The sequence below is a fragment of the Nanorana parkeri genome, unplaced genomic scaffold (genome assembly GCF_000935625.1).
Source record: "Nanorana parkeri isolate BGI_ZX_2015 unplaced genomic scaffold, ASM93562v1 scaffold2006, whole genome shotgun sequence".
Taxonomy (NCBI): Eukaryota; Metazoa; Chordata; class Amphibia; order Anura; family Dicroglossidae; genus Nanorana; species Nanorana parkeri.
Genome location: NW_017308274.1, coordinates 198156 through 213769, shown reverse-complemented (window position 1 = coordinate 213769; position 15614 = coordinate 198156). Strand labels below are relative to the sequence as shown.

The 15614-nt window shown below is 50.6% G+C and overlaps 1 protein-coding gene across 3 annotated transcripts in view; it reads left to right on the top strand.

Moving 5' to 3' along the window:
• INTS3 (integrator complex subunit 3) overlaps nt 1-15614 on the top strand; it is an 80844-nt gene that overhangs the window by 13861 nt on the left and 51369 nt on the right. For all 3 annotated transcript variants that reach the window (XM_018572357.1, XM_018572356.1, XM_018572355.1), the window contains exons 2-3: nt 3802-3885; nt 6999-7082. In XM_018572357.1, the coding sequence (XP_018427859.1) occupies nt 3802-3885; nt 6999-7082 (168 nt within the window). The remainder of the gene's footprint in view (nt 1-3801; nt 3886-6998; nt 7083-15614) is intronic.

Genomic DNA, 15614 nt, shown 5'->3' with positions numbered 1-15614 from the left:
AGTTCTTGCGTAGTCACCATTCCCAATGGCTTCAAAGTAGTTGGCTGAAAGCTGCCCCATCTATAGCCGGCTTTAGAGTCGTCGGCGGGCCCGCTGTTGCGTTTCGTAACAGGCGCTTGGCGTAGCTTGATATGGCGCGGCCAGGAACTGGTATACCAGGACATCTTTCTCCCCATTACGGAGCGCGTTCTCCTGTACACGGCAGCTTCCCGAACGCCATCAGCGAATCTCTTTGTACTGGTACTCGCGGGCCCGGAGGAGCTGTTAGTCTTCAGAGCTCATACAACTCAAAGGGAATGTGTAATATTCTGCACTTTCAGCTCCAACGCCGCACGCCTCTTCGCTGGAAGTCTTTGCTCTCTCCGCCAGATAATTAGGGTCTTTCATGTACTAACCTAAATCCGGGGAACCCTTCACCGCTGGCGTGGGGGCTGCCGGTAGAGCGCTGATAATTACCTTCTCCCTGACTTTGCCTTCTATCATATCGACCAGAAAAAAAGCCATTAGAGACTACGCGTTTCGGGGTCAGGGCTTGATTGGTAATGGATGATATGGGGTGTCAAAGGGAACCTGTCACAACCAATGTGGACATAGCTGAGGCTACAATCTAAAGGTTAAGGCTACCATTGGCCAGAAGGGAAGTCGTGCTAGTTTGGGGTGGAATGCATCAGGCATGCACACTACCCCGGACCTAGCAGCACTTGGCAAATAGAGTCAGGGGTGGGCAACTTCGGCACTCCAGCTGTTGTGTTACTACTAGTCACACGAGGCATTGCAAGACTGACAGCCACAGGCATCACTCGCAGAGGCATAATGGGATTTGTAGTTTCAGCACAGCTGGAGGACCAAGGTTGCCTGTTTCTGATATGGACGCTGCTGCATGGGAGCCTTGGCTATACAGGTAGGGACTGTCCTGACAGCTCATCTTCTGTCACAGAGCATGCTCGCGGTGCTCCTGGGACACGTCATGTACATTATATTATTTCTGATCACATGACTTCACACGTTCAGCTCTCCTTACGTTGGCTTTGAGTGATCATTTGAGCTCACGCTGCGCTCTCATTACATTGGCTCTAAGTGATCATTTGAATGATCACGTGACTTCACACTGACGCCTCCGTTGGCCCTGAATGATCACATGACTTCACACTGTGCACTTACTATGTTTGTTTTGAATGATCACATGACTTCACACTGTGCACTTACTATGTTTGTTTTGAATGATCACATGACTTCACACTGTGCACTTACTATGTTTGTTTTGAATGATCACATGACTTCACACTGTGCTCTTACTACGTTGGGCCTGAATGATCACATGGCTTCACACGGTCAGCTCTCCCTACGTTGGCTATGAATGACCACTGCTTATTACATTGGCTCTGATTGATCACATGACTTCACACTGACAGCTCCGTTGGCCCTGAATGATCACATGACTTCACACTGACAGCTCCGTTGGCCCTGAATGATCACATGACTTTACACTGTGCACTTACTACGTTGGGCCTGAATGATCACATGACTTCACACTGTGCTCTTACTATGTTGGCTTTGAATGATCACATGACTTTACAATGTCAGCTCTCATTACATTTGCTGTCAATGATCACATGACCCGACCCAATGCTACTTTCACAGCGTTGGCTTATATGGTCTCACCGCCGTGCCAGTACTCACTGCACCGGCTCTAAGTGACCCCGTGACATCATCACCTCGCCCGCTTTCCCCGCTTACAATCTCTCCAACTATATTTACCAAGTGGGTCTCTAAGTAGATTTTAATTGGCTGATCCGATCATATTTCTCTGGAGAGTCCGACGTTCACTCTCCTCCATGGAGTCTAATGGGACTATTAATTGCCGGTCCCGGGAGACGACTCTTCCTCCATACAGAGCGCCAGGAAACGTTCACATTACTGGTGGTGGGAGAACGGACCGCGGTGCCATCAATCTCCGAAAATTGCGCCGGATTTGGGATTTTTCCACGTCTCCCTCTCATTTCCAACTTCCTGTCTTAGAGCTGACCTCTGACCTTCCCTTCAGTCTTGCACAGTTGTACCGGCTCCTCTCCTGGACTGAAATGGCTTCCTCTGATGTCACTGCACACTGCAAGCTCCTCCCTCTGCGCCTGCGTGAGCTCTGCACACAGCCAATGTACTAGAAGGAGAGGGGACACGCACATGATTTTTGAGGGTGTTTGCAAATGCCTTTCACACCTTCTCCCCTAATGTCCGTCGGTTGTTTTGAGTTGTCTGGCGCTATGGAAACGCACCGCTTTGCTGTCGGCGGGTTTTAAATTTTTTCGGGACGTGTTTGCGGAGTCTCTCGAGGAGTTAAATCCTCTTCGCATGCCGTCATGCTTTAAGCACCGGCTGCGTGTGCCGGGTGACCTGATTCTCTCCGTCGCTCGCTTCTCCGCCATGTACAATGCAAAGCGCGGCGCGCATATTGTGTCTGTAATGAGGTTTTGTCGTGCCTGAGAACACGGCGACAAGACGCCAGCCTCAGGAACGGCACACGTGCAGCCTAAAAATATCATTCAATTGTGCTGCAGAAAACGTGTTGGTGGAGCGCTGGGCCTCGAGGTCCAAACTCCGAAGGGGCAGATCTCTGTACATGGGGGGTCCCCAGAACACTGTGTGGGATGAGAGGGCCAGGAAACTAGTACAAGTTCAGGATGGATGAAAACAGAAAAAAGGCCCAACGCGTTTCAAGGGCTTAAAGAAGGCCTCCGGGAGGTTGAAAAAAATTATCCAACCCGTTTTGTCTCGGGGGTTATAATAAAGAGGATATACTCACCTGATTCCTGGCTGCTTGACCGGTCCCCTCAGCCTCCCCTCCGGGCTTTGGCTGTTTAAGGGCCACTGACACCATCACATCTTATGCAGATCCATTGACTTGCATTAGATGTGAGGATGCCGAGCGACATTCCATAGCCGGAGGGGAGAGGTGAGTGCTGACTGCCACGGGACCGAGGATCCGATGAGTATATTGTCTTTAAGCCCCCCAGACTTTCTCAACCTTGATGTGAAAGGGGGGCTTCTAATTTATAGGGGGGCTGTGATGTGAAAGGGGGGCTTCTAATTTATAGGGGTGCTGTTATGTGAAAGGGGGCTTCTAATTTATAGGGGTGCTGTTATGTGAATGGGAGTGACTCAGGTGTGGAGATTTTTTTAAACTACCTGTCCAAGGGACTATAGCGGGTATTGTCGTAATACCAATTTTTTTTTTTACCAAAACCATGACTTAATTGTGCTAAGAAGCGCTTCTCATTGGTCAGCGCAGTCACCTCGCAATTTGTGAGCGAACTTCCAAATCCATAGTGCAGGGCTGTGATGGATCGCAGTACGGGTAAGGATAGTACACCTGTACCAATGGAGGGGAAGGACCATTCACCGAAAGGTTAGTATAGCAGGGGGAGGGGGCCAGAGGGCCAGATTTGAGCGGGTAATTCCATTTTCCCAAATTTCCTGGTATTCACAAATGTCTGACACAGTTAAGCCTCTGCTGCCTGCTACATTGTTACAATGTAAGGTCTGAATGATCACTGGGGGAGGGGAGACTGAGGAAATTCCTCTTGCTGTCTGCAGCAGACTGATGACATCATCGTGGCCCCGGGCAAAATCAGAGTATTCTGAATAATAAGCTGGCCGGACACCGTGCCCTGAATTGCTCCTTGTTAGCTGATGACACAGATACGAAAAAAAAAAATCAGTTGAATCCTTTTGCAGAATTTCCATATTTGAGAAATAATTTGATCACATGACAAATGTCCTCGTCTCATCTCTTCTCTCTTCCAGCGTCTGGATCGCTGCATGGCTCTGGTGACCTCCATGACGAATGGCGTGTCTGAGAGAGAGGCCAATGACGCGCTGAACGCATACGTAAGTACAGATCGGAGCAATTATTGAACGCCGCCACCGTTCACCTGTCACTGAGCTACATGACCACCTCCACCTGAAAGCAGAATCGGAGGGGCTGCTGAGTTCGGTTACATGCTGGCTTGTTATAGATGTTGTGGTGGTCAGTGTTGAGATCTCCCCACCAGTATTCACAGTTGTGCTGACCTGCCACAGCCATTCCAAAGCCAGATCCTTGTCCTGCAATGGATTCTGTGGTATGGCAATGAAACGGAAACTGCAGCAAGTCAGATAGAGCCCGCCTCTGTCCTGGCTGGAGGACTTCCAGCATCATCTAGCCGGACTTCCCTGGCCCCGCCCCTTTCATTCATGAAGGCTAACATATGGACATTGCCATGTAAATGCAACCTGCCTAGGAGAGCCGACTGCCCCGGACTGACACGCTTGCGTCAGGGCTCTTCAGGGGGGGGACTGAGGCAGGGTGGTGTGATGTTTTCAGGAAGCTATGTACAGCCCCCTGCCGTCCCCTCCATGTTATAGAGCAGCACAGAGACCCAGTGATGACATCACCGTGATGGTTTTATTTAAAACTGTCATTAGCATGTTGATGAGGTGGGGAGGGGGCAGGGAAGACACGAAATCTAATCCGATTACTCTCCAAGCCAAGTCCTGGTCATGCTCCAGGCCTGACGTAGCCTCAGTTCAGATTTGCAGGGTGTGTCCCGACACGAGCCGCCCGCTTCCAGGAAAGAAGAAGCGCAATGTAAGAGGAATGTCCTGACTTGGACAAGCTGGGATTGGAAGCCAAATGGGTCCGGGCTGGGGTCTCTCTGAAAGCGAGAAGTCCCATAAACATGTGACTGATTCTTTATAAATAGAACCTGTCTCCAGAACATACATTGCATAATGGAGTAATGAGCCGATGGGGTGCATACCTCTGCACAGCGGAGAGTACATATGAGCCGCTCCCATCACCCCGGCCCTATGCCAGACATCCTAGTGACCAATTGAAAGGAAATCTGAACCCAAAAACGACAATATCACCCAGTATATCGCAGCCCTTAGATGTGGTGGCTGCATTAGTTTTCCTTTTCCCCTGCCAGTAACACACTTCCTGTCCTAGAGTGACAACAGTCACGGTGTATTGAATTTATGGAGGAGGAGTGTTGTCACTCGAGGACAGGACTACGGAGCTCCCTGTTCCCAATCTTCATAACATAATGGAGCTTTGCTTTGTAGTTCACAGAAGAGAACTGGGAAAGCTGATTTCAGCTCATAGGAAGTGACGTGGACTCTGGATTTCTGGCAGGATCAGTGGGTATTTCCTGTATTTGCTGAAAATGTTCTTACTAGGGATGCACCGATACCGAGTATTTGGGCGAGTACTCGTACTCACCCAAATGCTCCGATACCTTCCTTGATACCGGAACTTCCAGTCAGAGGAAGATTTCCTCTAACCGGCAGTGCTGTAGGGGAACTTGGAGCCAGCTTCCTGTGCAATCAGGTTCAATCAGGAAGCACGGAGGCAGGTCATTACTCGGCGCCCGGCTTCCTGATTGGCTGGAAAGCCATTTTCCTGGCTAATCACATTCAAGCCAGCCAAACAACGTGTAGCCACCTTCCCTGACAATCAGGAAGCCGGGCGGCGGGTAATGACATGCCTTCCAGCTTCCTGATTGCCCAGGAAGCCGGCTCCATGTCAGCGGAAGCACCGCTATCAGTACCCGTACTCGATACTGAAAAACTAGTATCGGTGCATCCCTAGTTCTTACTAAACGAATGCAACCACCACATCTAAGGGCCGGTCATCTGCAATCTGACGTTTTGTTCTTGAGTTGAGATATACTTTGTTGTAACTTTATTGATAACTGACATCCACAGTAGCGTTACGGCATAGCGGCCATCTTGCGCCACCCGAGTCTCTCGGCTGCTATCTCCGGCCTGCAGAAAAGGGTCAGCAAGGCCTGATGGTCACAGCTGATGCTTGGAGAGATACGCGGGCCCTAGTTGCTGCGGGGGCCACTCTTCCTACTACTATTTATATGAGAACTCCGCTTGGTTCCTTATCTCCTCCGATCTGCTGTTTTTTCTGGAATACATATAATGACATTAAAATAGGAACGGCGGGAAGGGGAGGCGCTGCGTGCAGACGCTTTGACTAAATTAAGATTTGATCCGGAGGGTTAAAAAAAGTACAAACTGGGACAGTGACGCGGGTGTAAATCCGCCGCTTTCCTTGCCTGCGTCAATTCTGCGAATGTAATCTGAGTGCGGGGGCGCTCTACCACTGACTGACCAAAGTTATTTCCAGCATCCGAACACCCCAGTCATGCACAGTACACGACCCTGGAATGAGTAGTCCCTGCCTTTATACCTGAATAGCTGCAAAGGGTATAAATCCACTTTGTGTGCACTAAAACCCAGTTATTACCTTGTAAAAGTAGCAGTGACAGCATCACTTTGCTGTGCAGAGGGGCATTCTTACCACTGAGCACCAATGTAAGGGACATTCTTCCCACTGACCACCACTGTTATGGGGCACTTGTTCACTGACCACCAATCTAAGGGGCCCTCCTCCACTGACCAGCAATCTTATGGGACCCTTGTTCACTGACCTCCAATCTAAGGGGCCCTCCTCCACTGACCAGCAATCTTATGGGACCCTTGTTCACTGACCTCCACTCTAGGGCCCTCCTCCACTGACCAGCAATCTAAGGGGCCCTCCTCTACAGGCCGGTAATGTTATGGGACCCTTGTTCACTGACCTCCACTCTAGGGCCCTCCTCCACTGACCACCAATCTAAGGGGCTCTCCTCCACTGACCAGCAATGTTATGGGACCCTTGTTCACTGACCTCCAATCTAAGGGGCTCTTCTCCACTGACCAGCAATGTTATGGGACCCTTGTTCACTGACCTCCAATCTAAGGGGCCCTCCTCCACTGACCAGCATTGTAATGGGGCCCTTGTTCACTGACCTCCAATCTAAGGGGCCCTCCTCCACTGACCAGCATTGTAATGGGGCCCTTGTTCACTGACCTCCAATCGCAGAGTTCAGCTTTCACTGTCAGGAATAAATTGGACAAAAGCACTTTAATATCAGTTCTGATTTATATATTTGATCTTTTTGTTGTTTTAGGTTTGCAAAGGACCCACCCAGCACGAGGAAGTGTGCCTGGGACTGTACGCGATGGTGCTGTCTGACCCGGCACAGGCCCAGAAGGTGAGTCCTGCCATATTCAAGACATCTAGTGCTTGAAGTATCTGTGAGGTCAGAGGACATGAAATCCGCCATTGTAAACATTCTTATCACAAGGTAAAGCGGATGTACGAGGCTGGGGAATTGTGTGCGTGCGTTTCTTCCATATCACAGGTGCCCTTTAAATAGGAGGCACCCGATTGGTTCAGGAAGATCCCCGCGGCCAGTACAAGGACGGTCTCGCTTCATGGGAACGCTCTCTGTGTGCACGCTGTTTTTATAGAAGGGCGCTCGCTCCCTATGTGTCATTGGCTGCCCATTCTGCAGTCTTATTTGTTCTAACATTCCGAGGTTGGCGGGCAGGGGAGGCGTCCTCCGATATTTCGGGAAACTTTAAGCAAACACATTCACCCTGGGAGAGGGCGCGACCTCTGGCTCGCCCTTTGTTTTCACACCGAGCTGTTGGCATTTCTCTGGGATAATTACAATGGGAGCTCGCAGCCGGGCGGTCCGGCAATAAAGAAAATCCCGGCTGAAGGAGAAACGAAAAAAATCAAAGTTCTGCAGGAACACGAGGCGAGGCAGATCTGTTGCTGTCGTTGTTGGGATCACATGTACTGTAAAGTGGCACAATAGGCCTTACGAAAATTGCATCCGTGTTTTTAACTTCCTTTACATCGGTGACAACTCTTCTGCATCCTTTCTGGATACGACGTTGTCACTGTTTGCATCTGCCAAGCTATCTGGAACTGCAGCGTTGCGCCGGGGCGTAATGTGGTCATGTGGTGTACTTCTGTAGGGATGCACAGCCTCACTTAGTCCTGCTAGCATAGGTAGATCCTGCAAATCCCGCCCAGCACAGGCAGATCCCACCCAGTTCTGCCTAATCCCGCCCAGCACAATCAGATCCCGCCCAGCCCTGCCTAATCCCGCCCAGCACAGTCAGATCCCTCCCAGTTCTGCCTAATCCCGCCCAGCACAATCATCCCGCCAAGCTCTGCCTAATCCCGCCCCATCAGATCCCGCCCAGCCCCACCTAATCTTGCCCAATCCCACTTAATCCTGCCCAGCACAGTCAGATCCCACCCAACCCCACCTAATCCCGCCCAGCACAGTCAGATCCCACCCAACTCCACCTAATCCCGTCCAACACAGGCAGATCCCGCCCAGGCCTGCCTAATCTCGCTCAGCACAGGTTGATCTCACCTAATACCACCCAGTACCACCTGATCCCGCCCAGCACAGGCAGATCTTGCCCAACCCCTCCTAATCCCGCTCAGCACCGCGTAATCCCACCCAGAGCACAGATCCCGCTCAGCACCGCGTAATCCCACCCAGAGCACAGATCCCGCTCAGCACCGCGTAATCCCACCCAGAGCTCAGATCCCGCTCAGCACCGCGTAATCCCACCCAGAGCACAGATCCCGCTCAGCACCGCGTAATCCCACCCAGAGCTCAGATCCCGCTCAGCACTGCGTAATCCCACCCAGAACTCAGATCCCGCCCAGTATACTGGGAGTTGTAGTGTGCAGAGCTACTCTGACGTCAGCCTGTGAAGTCACCGGCTGACTATGGGACCACAAACAAGCCTTAGGTCGGTGCAGTGTCCTGTATGTCCCTGAAACGCGTAAAGGACGCAGTCTGACCACGTTAGCATGGATCTGCTTCCATGCCTAGTGTGGTCCGTGTCTAACAGGATGCCCTTCAGTGCGTGAGGGATTGGCAGGATCAGCAGTGCTATACATAAAAGTATGTGAAATGTTAAACTACGAGGGGCGGAGGGGTACAGCCCCAGCATTTAAATTTGAACTTTTACATCCGCTTTACTATCGCTCCGTCTCTTAGTGTGCGCACACCTGACAGTTACTGCCACAATGCAGCCACACCGGGCTGAATTATGAGGAAAGATGGACGCATTTGTAGAACTGATGTGACGCTGTTAGTTAAAAGTAAAGTTCCCCCTTCTAGCTGCAGAATCCACGTGTGCGTCCCACGCTCGTTTCATCTTTACATTTCTCTTTGGGGTTTAAACCGTCAGACCGGCTTTATTATAAATAATGATTAGCCCGACGGAGCCAGAAAGCAGCTGCCGGCTTCATCTGAGTGGAGGGAGATTGTTTCAAGTAGCTAATTACTTCCTTCAGACGGTGGAAGCGGCTGACTAGTGATTGAACCCCGCTCCCCCGCGCCACTAATGAAGCGTTAATTATGGCGGGGCTCTCTGCCCCCCCAAGGTAGTCCGCTCTCCGGGGACTGGAACCGATCTTTGGGATGTGTGCTATGGAAGATGTGTTGGTACAGGCTGCAATTAGAAGTCGCCTTCAGTGGCGGGTGAAAAATATGCGTCATTTAGGTGAGTGTTTGTCGCCGTTGGAGGAACACAGGAGGCTCCTTCCACTCCGACGGATATCGGATTAATTGGTCAACTCAACAAATTAAAGGATCAGGTTTAAGTGGAGGTCACAAGGTGTCTTGGTTGGATCGGATAGAAAAAGTAAATACCATCGGCTTTAACTTCTCTTAAAATCCATCAGGAAATAAAACACCCCCCCCCCCCCCTTCCCGGGGAGGGACACTGTTACCAATTTTGTTCCATAGAGGGGAAACAAATTATCCTTCCTGATCCCTCATAGACCATCATATCCACATTCCCTGGATCAGAATATTCTTGTGTTAGTAGAATAGTGGGCCCCCAGGGAAGAATAGCCCCCAGATCATTGGTGTTAGTGAGATAGTGGCCCCAGGGAAGAATAGCCCCAGATCATTGGTGTCAGTGAGATAGTGGCCCTCAGGGAAGAATAGCCCCCAGATCATTGGTGTCAGTGAGATAGTGGCCATCAGGGAAGAATAGCCCCCAGATCCTTGGTGTCAGTGAGATAGTGGCCCTCAGGGAAGAATAGCCCCCAGATCATTGGTGTCAGTGGGATAGTGGTCCTCAGGGAAGAATAGCCCCCAGATCATTGGTGTCAGTGAAATAGTGGCCCTCAGGGAAGAATAGCCCCCAGATCATTGGTGTCAGTGAGATAGTGGCCCCAGGGAAGAATAGCCCCCAGATCATTGGTGTTGATGGGATTGTGGGCCCCAGAGGGAGAATAGCCCCCAAATGGTGTCAATGGGATTGTGGACCCCAGGGAAGAATGGCCCCCAAAATATTGGTGTCAGAGGGATTGTGGACCCCAGGGTAGAATAGCCCCCAAAATATTGGTGTCAGTGGGATTGTGGACCCTAGAATACCCCCAAAATATTGGTGATAGTGGCCCCCAGAAAAGAATAGTCCCCAAATCATTGGCGTCAGTGGGACAGTGGACCCCAGGGCAGAATAGCCCCCAAATCATTGGTGTTAGTGGAATCGTAGACCCCAGGGGAGAATAGCCCCCAAATCATTGGTGTCAGTGGGATCATAGACCGCAGGGGAGAATAGCCCCCAAATCATTGGTGTCAGTGGCATAGCAAGCCCAAGAAGGAGAATAGCCCCCAGTTCATTGGTGCTGGTGGGATTGTGGGCCCCAGAAGGAGAATAGCCCCCAAATTATTGGTGTCAGTGGGTTTGTGTGTCCCAGAAGGAGAGTAGCCCCAACATAATTGGTCTCGGTGGGATTGTGGGCCCCAGAGAGAGACTGGCCCCCAAAACTTTGGTGTCATTGGGATAGTGGGCCCCAGAGGCAGGATGGACCCCAAATAATTTGTGTTGGTGGGATAGTGGTCCCCAGGGGAGAATAGCCCCAAAATCATCGGTGTCAGTGAGATTGTGTGTCCCAGAGGGAGAGTAGCCCCAACATCATTGGTGTTGGTGGGATTGTGGTCCCCAGAAAGAATCTAGTCCTCAAATGATTTGTGTCGCTGGGATTGTGGGCCCCCAGAAGGAGAGCAAACCCCATATCCTTTGTGCCAGCGGGATCTTGGGCCCCAGAGGGAGAATAGCCCATAAATCATTATCAGTGGGACTGTGGGCTCCAGCAGGAGAATGACACCAAATCATTTGTGTCGGTGGGATTGTGGGCCCCCAAATGTTTTGGAAGCTATGTTCAGCACTCTACCTGCATTCCATAGAGAAGCACAGAGACCCAGCGACATCACCAGACATAAAATAAGATATGTAATGAAAACGGAAAGGTTTTATTTAAAAATGTGATGCGGAGAGGAAGCAGAGAAGGCTAAATTATAAGCAGATTATAATCAGAAAGTGTAACCCAACGATCGGATTTTTGAGCCCCCAAAGAGAAGAACGCAGTGCGTGCTTTCTGTGCTTCCCCGGTAGTCATTGCGCACCTCTGTGGTTCCTGTTGCGTTAAAAGCTGTTATAACTTCCCCCCCCCCCCCAACACACAGAAGAATTAATGGTGCGCTGGGGGCGGTGGATGGGATTACACCTTACTCCCGTGTCTCTCTTCCTTCCTTCTCCTCATTAGTTCTCCTTCCTGACGTGGCTTTTGATCCGTCTCTCCAGATTTGCTGCAAGACGCTCGGCTGCGGATAATTAGAGCTGCCACTTTGATGCCGGAGCTGACACGACGCCTGCCCGGAGCTGTCACATGCTCGTTCGAAACACCTGTGCCGGAGCCACGTATTAACCCGCGCCGCGGAGAACCATGGATAGGCAGAGCGCATAGTTCACCCGAACAAGTGCTGCTTCACCGCATCCGCGTTCGTGGTGTGGGCGCAACGTTCGGCAGAAAGCTAGCAATCCGTATCGGATGTCGGCCGACCAGAACGCAGGAGGTCTCTTGTGCCTTGACTGAGGCAGGAGTATGAAAGGAGAATTGATATTTATTATAGATCTTATTGATCACTGCGCATTCGACCGTCCTTAACAAGCGCCTGCTAAAATTAGTGGAGCGAGTCTTCTGGGAAGGCGTCCACAAGGTTTAGGAGTGTGTCTATGGGAATGTTGGATATTTGTCAGGTCGGGTACTGATGTTGCAGGAGAAGGCCCAAATGTGTTCTATCGGGTTGAGGTCAGGACTCTGTGCAGGCCAGTCAAGTTCCTCATCCATGTCTTTATGGACCTTGCTTTGTGCACTGGTGCGCAGTCATGTGGGAACAGGAAGGGGCCATCCCCAAACTGTTCCCACAAAGTTGGGAGCATGAAATTGTCCAAAATGTCTTGGTGTGCTGATGCCTTAAGAGTTCCCTTCACTGGAACTAAGGGGCCAAGCCCAACCCCTGAAAAACAACACCTTTACACTTGGCACAATGCAGTCAGGCAAGTACCGTTCTACTGGCAACCGCCAAACCCAGACACGTCCATCGGATTGCCAGACAGAGAAGCGTGATTGGTCACTCCAGAGAACACGTCTCCACTTCTCTAGAGTCCAGTGGCGGCGTGCTTTACACCACGGCATCCCACGCTTTGCATTGCACCTGGTGATGTAAGGCTTGGATGCAGCTGCTCGGCCATGGAAACCCATTTCACAAAGCTCTCTAGGCACTGTTGTTGTGCCAATCTGAAGGCCACACGACGTTTGGAGGTCTGTAGCTATTGACTCTGCAGACAGTTGGCGACTTCTGCGCACTGTGCGCTTCAGCATGCGCTGACCCCGCTCTGTCATGTTACGTGGCCTACCACATCATGGCTGAGTTGCTGGTGTTCCCAGTTGCTTCCACTTTGTTATACCAGTAACAGGTGACTGCGGAATATTTAGTAGCAAGGAAATGTCACGATCCCTGTACTTGCTTAGACATTTTTATTCCAGCTCTGGCATCCTATCCTTCCCTGAGCAAGGCGATAAATACAAACCATCTTCCCGAGATCTGTTCCAGTTCCTTCAAATTAAACATTTTTTGCAAACTCTTTCGTGGCAAACCCCTAATTTCACCTCTGACTACTTCCGAAAAAGCCCGGGGTCTTATCTCTTACTTTTACGCGCGGTTGGATGCCCTCCAGAAGGATCTCCCCTCTTACGCCTCCAAGTGGGCACGGGAATTCGGCTCCCCCATTTCTGAGGATACCTGGACCCAAATCTGACCGGCGACAGCTAAAAGTTCAGCGAATGTTCGGGCCGTGGAAGCTAACTTTAAACTATTAGTACAATGGTATTTAGTCCCCCCCTACGTGTTTCTCATGTGATATCCTCCCATTCCCCTTTATGTTTTTGGGTTGCTGGACGAAGGGTTCCTTCTTGCGCATATGGTGGAATTGTCCTAGGGTCAGGGGTGTAGGGTGTACCAGTTACTTTACACTGTATGGGGACTTTACAAAAAATCCTTTGGTAGCTTTATTGGGCAAAAATCTGAGATGTGCACCCAACGACACTTTTATCTTGACTGAAGCTAAACGGGTTATCCCCCCGCCTGTGGCGGCCCCCTGATGTTCCCTTTGATGAGGTCAAGTACAGAGTTTGGCAGGTTATGGTCTTTGAAAAATTGTCAGCAACTCAAAATGATGCGGTTGGCAAATTCAAGAAAATCGGGGATTGAGTCTTGCCTGCCCTCCTCCTTCCATAGGGACTCGCTGGTCATCTGACCTGTTCTCCCGGCCATCTTTTCCAGGTCTTTATGCCCTATTCTTGCTCCCTACCCTCCCCCCCTCCTACTCTCCCTTCTGATCCCTCTTCTCTTATCCCCTCTCCCTTCCCCATCCCTCTCTTTTTCTTTGAGAGAGAGATTTCCCCAAGGTCTTATTGGGGACAGCAGTATAAGAATTCCAGGGCTGATGGGTATAGCTGTCGCCTCTAGGAGTTGGATGCTAGGCAAAACGCAAGGCACAGCTCCCCCTAATGGGGATTTCTTGCATATTCTTACCATCCCAGTTTAGCTCAGGGTCCTCAGGAGGTAAGACGTCTCGCCGGTTCCGCTGGATCAAGACTATTAAGATGATCCTTCATGATTCTTCTCAATCCTGGATCTTTTCCCCAGCAATCTGGGTGACTCACAGTGTCATAGCGAACCCCCAGATTTATAAATTCACTGCGACAACCATTCTGCTCCTCTGTGACCTGCCAGACCCCCAGATTCTGACAGCTACTGCTGTGCCTGTTACTGGGGTCAGTGTTCTTACTGGACCCCTAGGTTTGGTTATACAGTGTACTGTACTGTGCTTTGCTTGTGGCCTGCTGGACCCCCAGATCCAGTTACACAGTGCTTTGTCCGGTATTGTGCTTTGCCTGCATCATACTGGACCCCCAGATTTGGTTACACAGTGTACTCTACTGTGCTTTGCCTGCATCATACTGGACCCCCAGATCCAGTTACACAGTGCACTGTACTGTGCGTTGCCTGCATCATACTGGACACCCAGATTCGGGTACACAGTATTCTGTACTGCACATTGCTTACGTCTTACTGGACCCCCAGATTCGGGTACACAGTGTTCTGTACTGCGCATTGCTTGCCTCATACTGGACCCCCAGATTCGGGTACACAGTGTTCTGTACTGCGCATTGCTTGCCTCATACTGGACCCCCAGATTCGGGTACACAGTGTTCTGTACTGCGCATTGCTTGCCTCATACTGGACCCCCAGATTCGGGTACACAGTGTTCTGTACTGCACATTGCTTGCCTCATACTGGTCCCCCAGATTCGGGTACACAGTGTTATGTACTTCGCATTGCTTACCTCATACTGGTCCCCCAGATTCGGGTACACAGTGTTCTGTACTGCACATTGCTTGCCTCATACTGGACCCCCAGATTCGGATATTATGTATAATATATTTGTAGTGTTTTTCATGGCTTGTTGATAGTTCTGTATTACCTTCCGCTCCCATTCTGTTAGATTCCTCCCTCGGCTCTGACTTCACATGGTTCTGTAATCTTTAATTCATACGTTGCCGGCGTGTTCTCAGGTCGTTAGCGCGGCCGTTTTCCTCGCTCGCTCGCCGATATCAGTACGCCGTGGCCTCTGAAGTCTCTCTACCTGCTCACAGGCAGTAAATCCCCCAGGGGTCGTTATGCTAATCCCCTCTCCGCACGGCTAGGGGCTGTTGTGACAGAATCGCTGATGGAATGTATTGCTTAGTAAACAAATAAAAACTCGATGCAATAGCCGAGTTGTGATCTAAAAGAAGAGAATAAAATATAACTCTGAGTAAGTTTGTGTTGCCGGCGAGTGCCGTGCCGATTGCCGGAGCGCCTGGAGATACCAGGCACCTCTTCAATAGTCTCTATTATACCGCGTCCTCCTGCTGGTCCTTCGAGGTTTACTCCTGTATTGAACACCTTGTTGGGGTTTGTTTAGTGTTTGAGCGACGATTTTAATTTCATCGTTCTGTCTGACTTTCCGGGGTGATGATGTCACAAACTACCCTGGTAGATAGAGCTGGGCCAAGAGGTAGGCAGAAGAGGCGGCTGCCCTGGGTGCTTTAGCTGGGGTGGGGGTGCGCAGAACGGGCAGAACTTGCAACCTATGGCGTTGAAGTAGTTCATCAGAAGGGGCGCGTTTTGTACCCTTTTGCCTTGGATGCTAAATTAAATTGTGCCAGTAGATGGATTTACACCTCACCATATGACGCATCCAATGGGGGATTCATGGGCCATTGTTTGTAAGGTCGGATTTATAGTATCAAACATGTCCACCATTCTTCTCCGGCCCGCTCTCTCTTCACTGTCTCTCATCTC